The following is a 13,754-nucleotide window of genomic DNA, read 5'->3' as shown; positions in this document are numbered from 1 at the left end:
AAACCGCTTGATTTAAGTCAAACTGAAGCAAAGCGCTAGGCTAATTTACTGAACTAAAGAATACAATATTGTGTTTTAAATGTTAACACTGGGAAAACTTACCATAAAGTTGCAAAATAAATATTAGTAATGTAGTAAAAAATATAATTAATGCATTTGCTCATTGAATTTGGAAGCTCTAGTGTCCGACCCGTAAGAAATAATATTTATGCTGATCTGGATCAAATAACGTTCTCTCGTTTAACACCAATGTTTATTAGTTCGTCTACTTTGAATACCGAACTAGTTGGTAAAAATAATTGTTTTCTATGAACATAATCGGAATTTAAACATCACAGTGATCTTGAGATAGCGTTCCTCGTCTGTCGAAACTCAATTCGTCGCGATGTTCGTTTACTTGAGCAAAAAGGTAAAGTTGTTATTGTTGCTTGAATAGCTCGTTGTTTACGTTTTGTTTTGTTGAAAAACATCCTGTTGCTGATAGAGTATATTAATAAACAATAGTAAATAGCTACACCAACCGCGTCATTAAAACTGATGATGACACAAGTTCTTGCCGAAACGTTTTTCGTACATGAAACATGACAATGTTAACAACAGTATGGGCCAGTCTTTTATTCTTGCGGCATTATGAGCAAATCCATTAATAGTGTTCCTAATAAATAAAGAGCTTTGTTATAACTGTCTCGTAGTAACAAAGCTATCTCGTAGTAACAAAGCGGCATACTTAATGCATTTTCTCTTTTATTATTCAGATAGCAATTCCGAATAGCGTTGCGCTTCACAGCTTGTCGTGGAACAAGCAAGAAGGTTTCATAGCTTGTGGAGGAGCAGATGGCCTCCTCAAGGTAAACAAGTCAATTATATGCAATATTGGAAACAACTTTCTAACGAATTGATGGTTGATTAGGTTCTTAAACTGGAAAGCAACTTGTCGAAGGATGCCAACATGAGAGGCTTAGCAGCACCGAGCAATTTGAGCATGAATCAAACAATGGAAGGACATTCAGGTATGACTGCCAGGTTTAGTGCACAACTGTATGTGTGTACAAAATGTATTTGCATGTAATAGGGGTATCTTGTTGTGATAAATGCATTTGTTAATTTTATGAAGTGCAGACAGATGGCCACTGTTTCAACCTACTATGTCTCATCAGTACAGCTTGGTTTATGTTGAACTTGATCTAAGCTTTATTTGCTTACAGTATTTTCCTTGCAGGCATTGTTAAAGTTGTAACATGGAACAACCACTATCAAAAACTGACCACAAGTGACCAGAAAGGCCTTATTATTGTTTGGATGCTATTTAAAGGTATATTTGTCAGGTCTTGCTACAATAGCCCATAATATCTGCTTGCAACCATTGTCCTTATTTGAAAATTGATGTTTAAACAATAATGTTTTTTATATTGTTGAGAACTCTAATTTCAGTAAATAAATGGATTGTATATGCCAAGAAAAAAGATGTCTTACTAATTGCAATACTTTTTAACAGATAATGCATAGTAAAACAAATCAATTACCAACATTTTTTGTCCATATACATTAAATTAAATTTAAGGGGATTTTCCCCTGTGATTATAACTGACCAAAACTTAAATTAAAATAAATACGTAGTTTATGTTTGGTTTAAAACATCAGGGCAGTGGTTTGAAGAGATGATCAACAACCGAAACAAATCAATTGTCCGTTCGATGTCCTGGAACGCCGATGGACAAAAAATTTGCATCGCCTATGAAGATGGTGCTGTCATTGTTGGCTCAGTTGATGGCAACCGTATTTGGGGGAAAGAGCTCAGGAACATGCAGCTTTCCAATGTTGTTGTAAGCTAAGAAAAACACATTTCAACATTATTGATGTAAAATCTGTTATGTGTGAATTTTAGAGGAAACAAAAATGTTATGTTAAAAACTAAAAGAATAATTTTTAAGTTCTGCTGAAATAATGCCTTGCATGTGGTAGCTCATAAAATCTGCCTATCATTTTTGCAGTGGTCTCCAGACAGTAAAATCATTCTTTTCGGCACCACAACTGGTGAACTGCATGTTTATGACAGCCTGGGAAATCCAATCGTGAGTTTATTGCATTGTTTTTGGTAGTTTAGTTTGACCCGCACCACTCATTGTAATAAGTGTTCTTTTTTATAAGGATATGGAAAGTGTTTTTTTATCCTGAAATGTCCAATGACCAAAATTGGCATTTGAATCATAAAGTTAGGTATAAATTGTGGTTCTGAATCAATAAATCTAGGTAGTCATCTATTGTTAAGTACAGTACATGAGTCAAGAGTCCATTAAACCATCTCTCCTATCTCCAATCACAGCTCTTAGGTTGCTACATAACGTATGTACCTTATGAATATCAAAGGCTTCCTAAAGGCAACCCCTGTTCATTTAACTTGTCCAGGGGAAAGTGGAATTGCATTGCTTGGTGAATGTTACTGGAGCTGTTAGCATTTCAGCGTTGGATTGGTACAACGGTAGACTTGGTTATGTGGAGCAGGAGTGCCCTTGTCTGGCTGTTTGTTTCGACAATGGGAGATGTCAAATCATGAGAAATGAATCCGATGACAGTGAGTTTGTGGTACATTGTATCAATTCTATTTTTGCAATATCTTCCTGTCAGTATTATAGCAAATGGAATATCAATAAGCATCATTCAGTTGTTATTTGTAATTTGTTGGCCTCTGGGCTCCTTTCCAGGTTTCTGATTTTGATGTTTTGAGCAGTTTCATTCCTTGTATGGTAAAAGTAATAATCTATTTTAAGTTGTAAATACACAGAACACGAAATCTTTGGATTGCTGTTCACAAAAGTTTGTTTCCGAAACACTTTTGTCAACTCGGGCAACTAATCTAACATATCACTTATGTCACAGAAGAGACGCAGCAACACAAGCATATAAAAACGCAAAAAAAGGCTTATTTTTACTCCGTTTCTCCCCCAGGGCCGGTATTGGTGGACGCCACAATGCAGATCGTGGACGCGAGGTGGAATGAAACGGGTTCGACGCTCGCCATTGCAGGTTACCAGAGGTCATTGACCCAGGATAAAGACATCACCGTCGTGCAGTTCTTCAGCGCTTTTGGCGAGGTTGACATTCTTACCCTTTAATCCCAATGTATTTGTGCTCAGTGTGAATATTACATGGGTGAAAATAGTGTTTGATGAAACGATTTTTTTGCACCTGTTTTTTTTCTGAACGTGGTGGTGGACTTTTTTTGTTCAGCTATAAAGACATGCATTTGATCTTCATAGCTGTTTCATATTTTTTTTAGTTTTTTTTTGACAAACATGTTCAGTTTTTGAAATCTTCTCACAATCGCATTAGTTTCGAATTCCCGTGTACCACATACACTAAATAGAACAGCTTAGAAAACAACACGACTCCATCGCTAAACAAAAAAAGAGAACCACATACACCAAATGCTATTCTCTCAATTCTCGTTTCTTGTTTTCAGCCCCAGCACACGCTAAAGGTTCCCGGAAAAACCATCACCTCGTTGGATTTCGAGAGGGCGAGTCTCCGCATTGCGTTGGCCGTCGACAGCCACATTTACTTCGCCAACATTCGGCCTGATTACAAGGTATCATGTAAACACCATTTAAAACCATTCAAGTTTTTTCAAATTTTGCAACTATTGGGTACAGCTGAACCACATATATGCACAGTAAATGGCATGTACACCAAAACGGAGTCAAATTTGAGGTGATTTTGCCAAAGAATAACGACTAATATGGGTTAGTAAAGTGGGTTACGGACTGTCATATCGGTGGTTGGTTCAGCCCATTTGGTATTCATAACCACACCAAACCCCAATGTCGCAGAAGGTCTCTTTTTTTCAATTTGGCAGATGTAAACTTTTAAATTGGTTTTCATGGAAAACGCATTTTTTACTTACTTTTTCTTTGCTGAGCCTTGTGCTACTGTTTACTTATTTCTACTGCACCTGTTCTATTGATATTGAAGTTTCACTACGTGTTGAGTGCCCACATTAAAACTTATTGCGCAATATTTTCAGTGGGGATTTTGCAACAACGCTGTGGTTTACACGTTCATGAAACCAGACAGGATCGATCACACCGTCGTGTTTTGGGATTGGAGAAACAAAGAAAAGTTTGTGAAGTAAGACCCAAATAAATCACGGCAAACGTTCAGCGAAAAGTTTGTTAAATTAATGCTCACTAGCCGCTATTGCGTAAATCAGTGCTTCCCAACCAGTGGGTCGCGAAGCTATTTCAGGTGGGTCGCGAAGCATTTCTAAATGATACAGTTTTCTATTAGATCACGAAATTATTGCATTATAATTGTTTTTTATTCGTTTGGTTATATCTCATTGTGGGTCGCACAATAAAAGCATTAAAAGTGGGTCGCGTAATGAAAAAGGTTGGGAAGCACTGGCGTAAATGATTACAGAAAGAAGATTTTGAGAACAAAAAGTCTGGTCTGTTAAGTTTTAGAGGCATCATTAACATGTACGGCGCCGATTAGAATCCAATATATCAATATATATGGCTTTTTAACGTACCTGCATTCCCACGTATTTACGTTGTTTATTTACGTTTAAGGGACGTAGCTTGTAAAACATGTTCCTTTCATTAAATAGTGCCATATTTAAATATTGCTTTGTTGTTCCAATGTCGTACAGCACACACAAAAACGTATCACCAATCACGATCAGGTTATCCACAATCATTTCATTTCCCCTCGTGTAGATACGTGAAGCAACTTCTCCTGGTCTCTGCGATGGACGACCACTGTTGCTTAGCAACGCGATCCGAAGAGGACATTGGTCAATACGCAGTTGTCCTCTGCAACACAATCGGAACGCCCATAGATTCCAAGTTCATCGATATTGGTGGGTGATTTTGTTCTGTTAACATTTCCACTTGAATGTTTTTTGTGAAGTTGGAAGTAATTAAATATCGTTTATGGCGTCGGTAGAAGGTATTATCGAACATCGTAACAATGCAAATGCTCGCGAAAAAAACTGTGTCAGGGTACACGGTTAAAAATAATGACTGGTAAACAGGGTTGCCATAACGGCGTTATTTCAAATATTTTTTCCTTTGTTTGTGAATGGGCGTTCTTTTTTTAGGCATTTTTATGCTGTTTCGCAGTCGATGGCAACCCGATGGTAGCCCGGACTATAATTCCAAAAATTAAGTTGCTTTTCTGGTCACTGTTAGTTATGGTTGACTATTGTTTTTATGTAGAACCTCTATTTATGTCAATGACGTCGACCCACGTGATTGTGGCCTCTCGCGAAGCTATTTACACGTGGCAGTATCAAGCCTCGAGATCGCTGGGTCTATCTCACATTGTGACGTCACAACAGAGAAAGGACGGTCGCGAAAGGTATGCATATCGCTTGCACACCAAGTTTGGCGCAGAATAACTGCAAACTGTGTAAACGCTCTGCTTTACCTGCTTTAGGTTGATTCACATCGATGATGAGAAACCGCACGCAACCAAAGCTGAATTCCTTAATTTTAAAGCGGCTCAAGCTGTAAGTAAAACACGTCCTTGTGTGTTTGGTAGAATTTTTATGTCTTTTAACTGACAATGGCACATGCTCTCGAAGTACAAAATTTCACTGTAGTTTTTAAACGGTTTTGTTTGGGAAAACCAATAGTTATTTTTCATTAGGTATTTTGTTTCTTTGCCTCGCTGCAGTATGTTTAAAGCTTGACACAATTTTATTCGGGTATGTATTTCAAATCTCTCCTTGCTTTTAAGGTTATTTTGCAATATTAGTATGTTAAAACCTGAGGGTAAATTTGGTCTTCAAAGGCTGCCTGGGGGGAAAATTGGAAAAAAGGGTAGGAGCCCATGATCTAGACATATTGTCACTGATTCGTTGTTTCTTGCATTTCAGCCAACGCAGGATCCGGTTTGCAGTATCGCCGCCTCCGACCGCCTTGTCATTGCTGTAAGTAAAAGACCTAATATTCAATCAATAAGTTCTTCATATACTTTCCCGTAAGGTACAACACAAATTAAAGAAGACACAGTTGACAGCAGACCGCCTTGTTGTTAAATCTCCTCATGTCACGAGAAAGCTGTTGATTATTTTTAGTGACTTAGTCACGACTGTTATAAATACCTTATCTATTTAAATTCGTGTTGTACCTAACGGGAAGGTAATTATAAAACTGATTGGTTGAGTAATGACAGTCTTTTGTTCAACTATAGTTATCCATAAAACGTGCAACTTATACTCACTGAATCAAATTTCCAGCTAGATTATTTAAAAAAAAAAAACAGAAATGGCAACAAAATTGCTGTTACACTGCTTCGGTAAAACATTCCTAGTTATTGTACCTAATTTTGATGGTAAACAATGTCAAACACAGGCTCGTGAATCGGGAACAATTCATCGTTATACATTTCCACACTTGGAGCTAACACACCGTTACGCCGTCAGCTGCGAACCGAGATACCTGGCCCTCAACTGCAATTCATCGTAAGTTGCTTTGAAATTGCTTTTAACACCCAAACGTTTTTTCTGAATTCCTTTTACATCCAGACGCCTTTCAATCATTGACACGGTCGGAATTCTTACTTTCTTTGACCTTGACGCGAGAGTGACCGACTCCAACGGACAACAGGTTTGTAAAATTAACAATATTTACGTCGTGTTCGTGTGTTTTTTTTTTCAAGTTTAGTCGCTGAAATATATTATAAGACAATGTCAAGAAAGTTTATAAGACAGTTTTGGTGGCTTAAACACGCATAAAATAAATCATTAGATATGTAAATTGCAAACCGGAACCAAGAGAAACTATCGCTTCTGATGTTCACCATATCGGCAACAAAGTATGCAGGGCTGTATAATAGCGTTGTATATACATAATCATCGTATATACTTGTCTGTCGAAGCAACCATAATCCAACACTTGCAAAGGTGACTGGAGAACATTTACGATTCGAGAGGAAGGACGTGTGGAACATGAAGTGGGCGGTTGACAATCCGGAGTTGATCGCCATCATGGAGAAGACGAGAATGTACGTTTTCCGCGGTCTCGACCCAGAGGTGAGTGATCAAATTCAATTTAATTCGTTTTATTTTCACCAAATAAGCACAAATTTTGAAATAAAATTTGGTAAATTAGGCGGCGACGAGGGACTGGTTGAAACCATATATGATTATACGAAGCCGACCCTAAAAAATGCATGTTCGAAATAATGTAAAAATCACCTACAGTTTTGTGCGTTTTGATATAATGGATTTAATCCACTGCAGTAAGCTGCTGGATAATGTTGGACCAAATCAGGGTTTCTCAACTTATAGGGTCAATGGACTGTTTTTGAAGATGATGGGGTCCATAGAGTTAAAAAAAATAGCGAGGGGGGCCATGTACCCAAACGATTTGATAAACCCTTGATTAAATCTACACTCCTTTGTCAGATGGCAACTTTAACAAACTGTTTGCACTTTTCAAAAGGAACCACTGCAGTGCTCCGGATATATTTGCCAGTTTAAAGACCTCGAAATCAAGTCGTTGCTTCTGGATGAAATATTTAAGGTAAAGTGTTGTAGGCAACTCCGTAAATATTTATGGGGTGTGCTGTTTACATGGAATACGCAGTTCCGCTTGGCAACTTGTTTCCAAAAAGATATAAACTTCGTGTAATTAGGATCGGGGTCAACAAGACAATTGAACTTTTTCTTTAACAGCTGCCGCACTTTGTAAAATAGTCTACAGTGAATATGTGATCCCAATCTCCACCAATAGCGCCTATTTAAAATATCACGTGACAAGGTCCTGGCCATACAACGTACATTGTGCGTGGCGAGCAACATTTTGCAGAAATTATTGGATTTATTGCTTGTACACGATTTTAGTTACGCAGAGCCTGGCGGCACTGTTGGTTTCAGCTTTTTTATGGCAATAGTGTTTCCACCTTGTTTGGTTTCCGGCGGGTTACACCTAGTTTGTTACCCAATGGTTTATGGTGGCTGTAGTGGAAGTTTAGTCGGTTATTTAGCTGACAAGATCATTGTAAGTCACACCATAGCTGCACTGATGATACCTATTAGGTAGGTTGAAACAGTGGCCTTGTCTGCAGCTCACCATAGAGCACCATTGTGTTTATATTCTGACATACTAATAAACCATACAGGACCCTGAGAACCCGAATACCGAGGACATGATCGAACTCGAAGTGAAATCGTTACGCGATACTCGTGCACTTGTACAAACTGTTGGACTGAAGGACGCTTCGCAGTTTGTGGATGACAATCCGCACCCTCGACTGTGGTACGTTTTTTCCACTACCCATTTTTTGTGCGAATAACACGGTAACGTATAAAAAGGGAATAAATGCGCTAATTACACACACGAAAACATTAATATCGAACACTTTTCATGGCATTATTGGTGCAGAAAACATACCGACTGCATTCAAGACTATAGAATTTTATTGAAACTTATACTTTAACAGGCCGCTGCCTTAAATAGAGTGTAATTTTGTTGATAGCCAATAGTTCGATTACAGATTACCCCTAATTCAAGGAAAAAACAATGATTCAAGGCATTCCGTTCTTCAGAAAAGCATACACCGTTGCGATAACTTCACCATACTGTACATTTTTGCCCAAATTATGTACCTTTGCTTTCAGGCGACTGCTTGCCGAAGGATCGTTAGGTAAGCTTGATCTTGATATCGCTGAGCACGCCTTTGTGCGTTGCAAGGACTACCAAGGTATCGGTTTGAGCAAGCGGGTCGCCCAGCTCGGTAACGAAGCAATGAAACAGGCTGAGATTGCCGCCTACTTCAGGAGGTTTGAAGAAGCCGAACGCTGCTATCTGGAAATGGACCGGAGGTGAAACCTTACAGCAAATTGTTTGGGTTTGGGGTGTTGCTTCGGTAGTATTAAGACAGGTGGATTTTTAAACAATAAATACTTAAAAATTGAAATTCCTGGCAATAAAAAACATTATAAGCCCAATTTTAAAACACAAAAAAAGAATTTCTTTTTATGAAATGTTTATTTAAAATTGGTTTTTAAACATTGTTTCGTCTTTCTCTTGTGATATACCAATCACATTCTCATTTATACAAATGCTGTCGGATCTTAAAATTCAAACAAACTTCCCGCGTAAATTTGAGCTAATCGCTTTCAACCTTAACGTCACGTGTCAGGGACTTGGCGATCGAATTAAGAATGAAGCTTGGCGATTGGTTCCGGGTCGTTCAACTCCTCAAGTCTGGAAGCGGCGGATCGGACGACAAGCAATTAATTCGTGCTTGGAATGCCATCGGTGATTACTACGCAGACAGGCAAAAGTGGTAAGAAATTCGCTGTAGCGAAAAAGCTTTGAAAGTAGCGCAGGACACTGTGTTGTAGAACATTAACCTATCGGTCAGCAGCAAACCTGGCAATAATTTTTATCGTGCACCTTCAGTGATGGGTAACGTCATTTAATGCGACATGGAAATAATAAAAATATTCGGTTTCTGTGTCACATTTAACTTTCAACCAAGGGTGTTCTCTGCGATCTGGGCGCCTCTAAATAGTATATCCAGAAAGTTTAAATTTAATCGTTTGTCATTTTGTTTTTCCAAAATATACATGTATATATATTCCGCCTAAATTTAGGCATCAATTAGGCAAATAATTTACCGAAAAATAAATCAGATACGAAGTCTTTGTTGCCCATTAGGACTGTTTGGTGATTGCGATATTTATTCAAAGAGTTCTATCAATATATACTTGATATTAAGGTCGAATGCGGTGAGCTACTACGAGAAGGGCGACAACCAAGAAAGGTTGAGCGAGTGTTACTACATGTTGGAGGATTACCAGGGCATGACAAACCTTATGGAGGGTCTTCCCGACAACCATAAACTTCTACCGGTATGTTTATGCGTACATGGAATACCTGGGTCACGAAGTAAACCTAATGGTCTCGATACGATAGCTGTGATCGCCGAGTAAGAACCTGCGCAGTGGGGCAAACCTGCTAATTATTCAATTGCATGAAACATTGCTTCGTATAAACAAAATTTAATAGAGATTTCAAGAAAATGGGGCACGTCTTGTTAATACCAACAATTCTCATATGGATGTTGGTTTCAAGGTACGTTAATTTTTCAAAGAATCGACTTTCTGGCACAAATAAACGTAGATTTTTGTGTACCGATGTTGCGTCTTCCACACAACGAGATTGTTCGGGGTTATTATGACCATCAAGGTACAATAATTTTAGTCCAAGCAAAATAATTTAAAATTGCCGTTTCTCAAACACCAAATACAAAGCATTCTACCCACAGGAAATGTCCAAGACGTTCAAGATGGTCGGAATGTGCGAACAATCCGTAGCTGCCTCTCTCAAATGCAACAGGGTAAAAGAAGCAATCGACACTTGCGTGTTTCTCAATTCCTGGAACCAAGCTGTGGAGTTGGCGCAGCAGTACAACGTTAAGGTTTGGAACCAAACACAGTAGGGACTTGTGTGCCGATATTGTCGCTGCGTCGAATACTTACCTCGATATTGATGTTCAAAGCCATATTTTACCGTTTTGGTTGTACCTACATCATTTACCGTAATATGAAATGACGTTAGAACAAGATTAGTTTGTGCGTACCCGGTCCTGAAGGATAAACTAGCTTCCTCGCTACTGGACAGCACTGTCTCTTCAATCACTTGTTTTGCACCAAGATTGGCAGCTCTGTTTAAACGCCCAACCCGTATACCAAGCAAACCTGATCGGAATTCATGGCCAGGATATGTTCAAACCCCGGTGTGGTCAAGAAAAAGATAGTGTTTGAAACGTTTGCGTTGCATAATCACTTTACATTGTAATTCATGTAAATCGTAGGCACAACTTTCTCCCAAATTGGCTTAAATTCGACTCAGACACGTCCATTATTTCTAGGAGATCGATTCCCTTCTAAGCAAATACGCCTCTCATCTCTTGGAGAAAGACAACGTCCTTCAAGCCATCGAACTTTTCCGAAAAGCTGATAGATTTGCCTCGGCCGCTAAACTCATGGTCAAGATTGCAAAACAGGAAGCAGAGTAAGTATCCCATTTTTAAACTGGCGAATTTATGACTTGATTTTTGCCTAACTTTCAATCAAGCTTATTAATGAATTTCTTTGTGAAGTTGTGAATGTCGCATGACCTGAAAAACTTCTTACTTATGTGATAAAAAAAACGGGATGCAAACCTATTGGCATTGTATGATATATATTGCGAATTGATTTAAATGTAACCTATTTTGGTACTTTTTTCTATATACTCGTAGATGGTGAGGAAGTGATTCTCATCTTGTATTAATTGAAATTGATCTTTTCAGGCGTGGAGCTTCACCGTTGCAAATGAAAAAGCTCTACGTACTCGCGGCGCTCCTAGTGGAGAAACATCACGAGCAAATGAAGCAGAAATCATCAAAAGTAATGTCTGACTGCATAGTTCTGAAACCTACCCGCCTAAAATGCTTCTATTTCTACTTTTCCGCTAGGGGTCGTCACGACTGGACAGTTTCGGATATGACGAGATGTCTAGCGAAGAGTTACGCGTGATCAACCAAGCGTGGAAGGGTGCTGAAGCGTATCATTTTTATCTGTTGGCGGTGCGGCAACTTTATGACGGCTACGTGGACGCGGCAATGACGACCGGTAAAATACATTACTATCATTGGATTTATGTAAGCTCCGAAACGCCTGACTTCACGTTTTTACAATGCTTCGAACATTTCGGCGAAAGCAAGGTCTATAAATATATGTCGAAAAAGCAACTATGGCGTGACGGATCGTAAAATTGCTTGGAAAAATTAGCATAAAATCGTTACCCAACGTTTCAAGTCGCAATATTGGGACTTTCGCCTGACAATTCATAACAATCGTTTGATTGATTCCTCGCTTTCAATGCTTTTGGTTATCTCCCGCTGAGCTTGTGCCCGTTTCGCCTCCGATGTCCCAATTGACTGTACGGCCAGGAAAAGATTTATTTCTGTTGACTTTGAGGTCACAGCCACGTTTTTTTATGAAGACTTTTTTTTAAAACTACTAAATGAGCTGTTACAAAACGAAATTTGCGCAACCAATTTTCGGAGCCTACTGACCGGAGCGGAGTCATTCAGACAAGCCAGTGGTTTTAAAACTTTTTTTACGCACTTTAAATGACCTAAAATTACTTTCAAACAAAGGTGTATATTTGTTATACACCTTTGTTTGCATTTTACACTGAAAATGATTGTAGTACAACAATCGAAACGTCTGTAGCATGAAATTCTCCACTATTGCATTGGCTGTTTTGTTTCTATTGAAGTATATTTGTTGTTTTTCACTGGAAGAACAAAAATACATCCGTAACCTACTAAATGAGGAGTTAGAAAACGGAAATTGCACAACCAGATGCGTCATGTCACATCAAAATAACATTCTTTTCAGTGAAAACTCGTTTTCGATTTCAAAGTTTGGGGAATTTGGCGTATTGCAAAAACCTGCAACGTAACTTCAAAAAACGGCTGTTTTGATAACAAAGAATTCCCAACTTTCGTAGCAATTTGATTCAGCAAGTCACAACATATTTTGGATAAACATTTACGTTGTGTCATTCGCAGCCGAAGTTCTGAGCGACTACGAGGAATTCATCGAACCGTCGAAGATCTACAGTCTGGTGGCTCTCTCTGCCGCCACCAATCGAGCGTACTCGGTGTGCTCGCGCGCTTTCATCAAATTGGAATCAATCGAAACGATCAAAGAGGAAGACCGTAAGGCCTACAGCGACCTTGCGCTGGAAATCTTTACGCGGTAAAAAATGTTTTTTTTTCTTCTCCCACATGGCGTCAGGCCGGTAAGAAACCCCATATCAGGTGTCCTGTCGTCCAGTCATTTTTCTCTGCGTATGCTTCTTGTACATTTCGAGTTGCATTGCAAACGACCTTGTACCCTTACCACATTGTTGAACGTCATTAGTTGATCAGCAATAACCACGCAGTTGGCATGCATAATTTTTTGACGCAGTTAAGTTTAAAAGTAAAATTATAATATTGTATGCGATTATACAGGCATGAACCACGTGACCACAGAAGGACGGGGGATTTGTCGAACAGGATAGACGAGGAGTAAGTATTGCTTTGTTTTCAACCGGTGTACTTCAAAAGACTGGTACTCTATGGCCATTGTGTTCAGCAAACTGTTCCAAATAACAGTGTTCATTGTACAAAATTGTTACCAACAATACGCACTATCAGCTTTTACCATTACATAAAACATCTTTATTGAAAAGTAGGATAAAATTGTTGAAGGATTTATGTTTTTAGCGCTTGTTACTGTTGTAGGCCTATTCGTGTGCGATTATTTTCCCAATCATTTGTACGCAGAAAATCGCCAGTATGCTTGGTGACTGGTAGACCAGTGGACGAATACCAGCTTTGGAGGTGCACCACGTGTAAGCGATTCGCATCCACAAAGGAAATACTCACGAGACGCCACTGTCCCCTTTGTCACACGAAAATTTGACACTCTCGCACGATTTGAAACGGAATGGGGCTCCTTTAAGAGTTTATGATTTGATGTATAGTATTTTAGAAACGATTCGCAAATAAATGATTTTTTATATGGCGGTTCTAATTTTTAGCAAAACATTTTTGGAGATAAAAGAAATAGTGGGAAATTGTTAGGTTTTGGAAAAATTCACTTGAAATTAGTTTTGGGCTTGTCGTCGAGTTAGCTGAGCTTATTTATCAGACATAAAAACAAAATAAACATTCCTGGTACCGTGCTGACCTTAAAG

At 38.8% G+C, this 13,754-nt stretch overlaps 1 protein-coding gene across 1 annotated transcript; it reads left to right on the top strand.

Moving 5' to 3' along the window:
• The first annotated feature begins 267 nt into the window (after window positions 1-267).
• LOC145906744 (WD repeat-containing protein 35-like) lies at window positions 268-13,579 on the top strand. The gene is made up of 29 exons (XM_082994198.1): window positions 268-409; window positions 756-848; window positions 911-1,010; window positions 1,220-1,312; window positions 1,642-1,823; window positions 1,992-2,072; window positions 2,407-2,572; window positions 2,947-3,092; window positions 3,461-3,586; window positions 4,022-4,125; window positions 4,716-4,858; window positions 5,217-5,358; window positions 5,437-5,509; window positions 5,879-5,932; window positions 6,357-6,466; window positions 6,530-6,611; window positions 6,908-7,036; window positions 7,449-7,529; window positions 8,128-8,264; window positions 8,627-8,830; window positions 9,151-9,297; window positions 9,733-9,865; window positions 10,282-10,434; window positions 10,888-11,030; window positions 11,311-11,407; window positions 11,476-11,632; window positions 12,580-12,769; window positions 13,027-13,083; window positions 13,342-13,579. Exons 1-29 carry the CDS (start codon window positions 386-388, stop codon window positions 13,478-13,480), a joined length of 3,486 nt encoding a protein of 1,161 aa, XP_082850324.1. The 5' UTR covers window positions 268-385; the 3' UTR covers window positions 13,481-13,579.
• Window positions 13,580-13,754: the final 175 nt, after the last annotated feature.

The sequence above is a fragment of the Ascidia mentula genome, chromosome 6 (assembly GCF_947561715.1).
Source record: "Ascidia mentula chromosome 6, kaAscMent1.1, whole genome shotgun sequence".
NCBI classification, from domain to species: domain Eukaryota; kingdom Metazoa; phylum Chordata; class Ascidiacea; order Phlebobranchia; family Ascidiidae; genus Ascidia; species Ascidia mentula.
The sequence above is the reverse complement of the archived record's forward strand: the minus strand, read 5'-3'. Positions and strand labels throughout refer to the sequence as shown.

Bases quoted from the DNA above. Each gene is read 5' to 3' on its own strand.
- LOC145906744 (XM_082994198.1), top strand. From the start codon at position 386: ATGTTCGTTTACTTGAGCAAAAAG. The intron at 1,011-1,219 runs GTATGACTGCCA...TTTTCCTTGCAG, and splicing joins AACAATGGAAGGACATTCAG to GCATTGTTAAAGTTGTAACA. The intron at 3,587-4,021 runs GTATCATGTAAA...CAATATTTTCAG, and splicing joins ACATTCGGCCTGATTACAAG to TGGGGATTTTGCAACAACGC.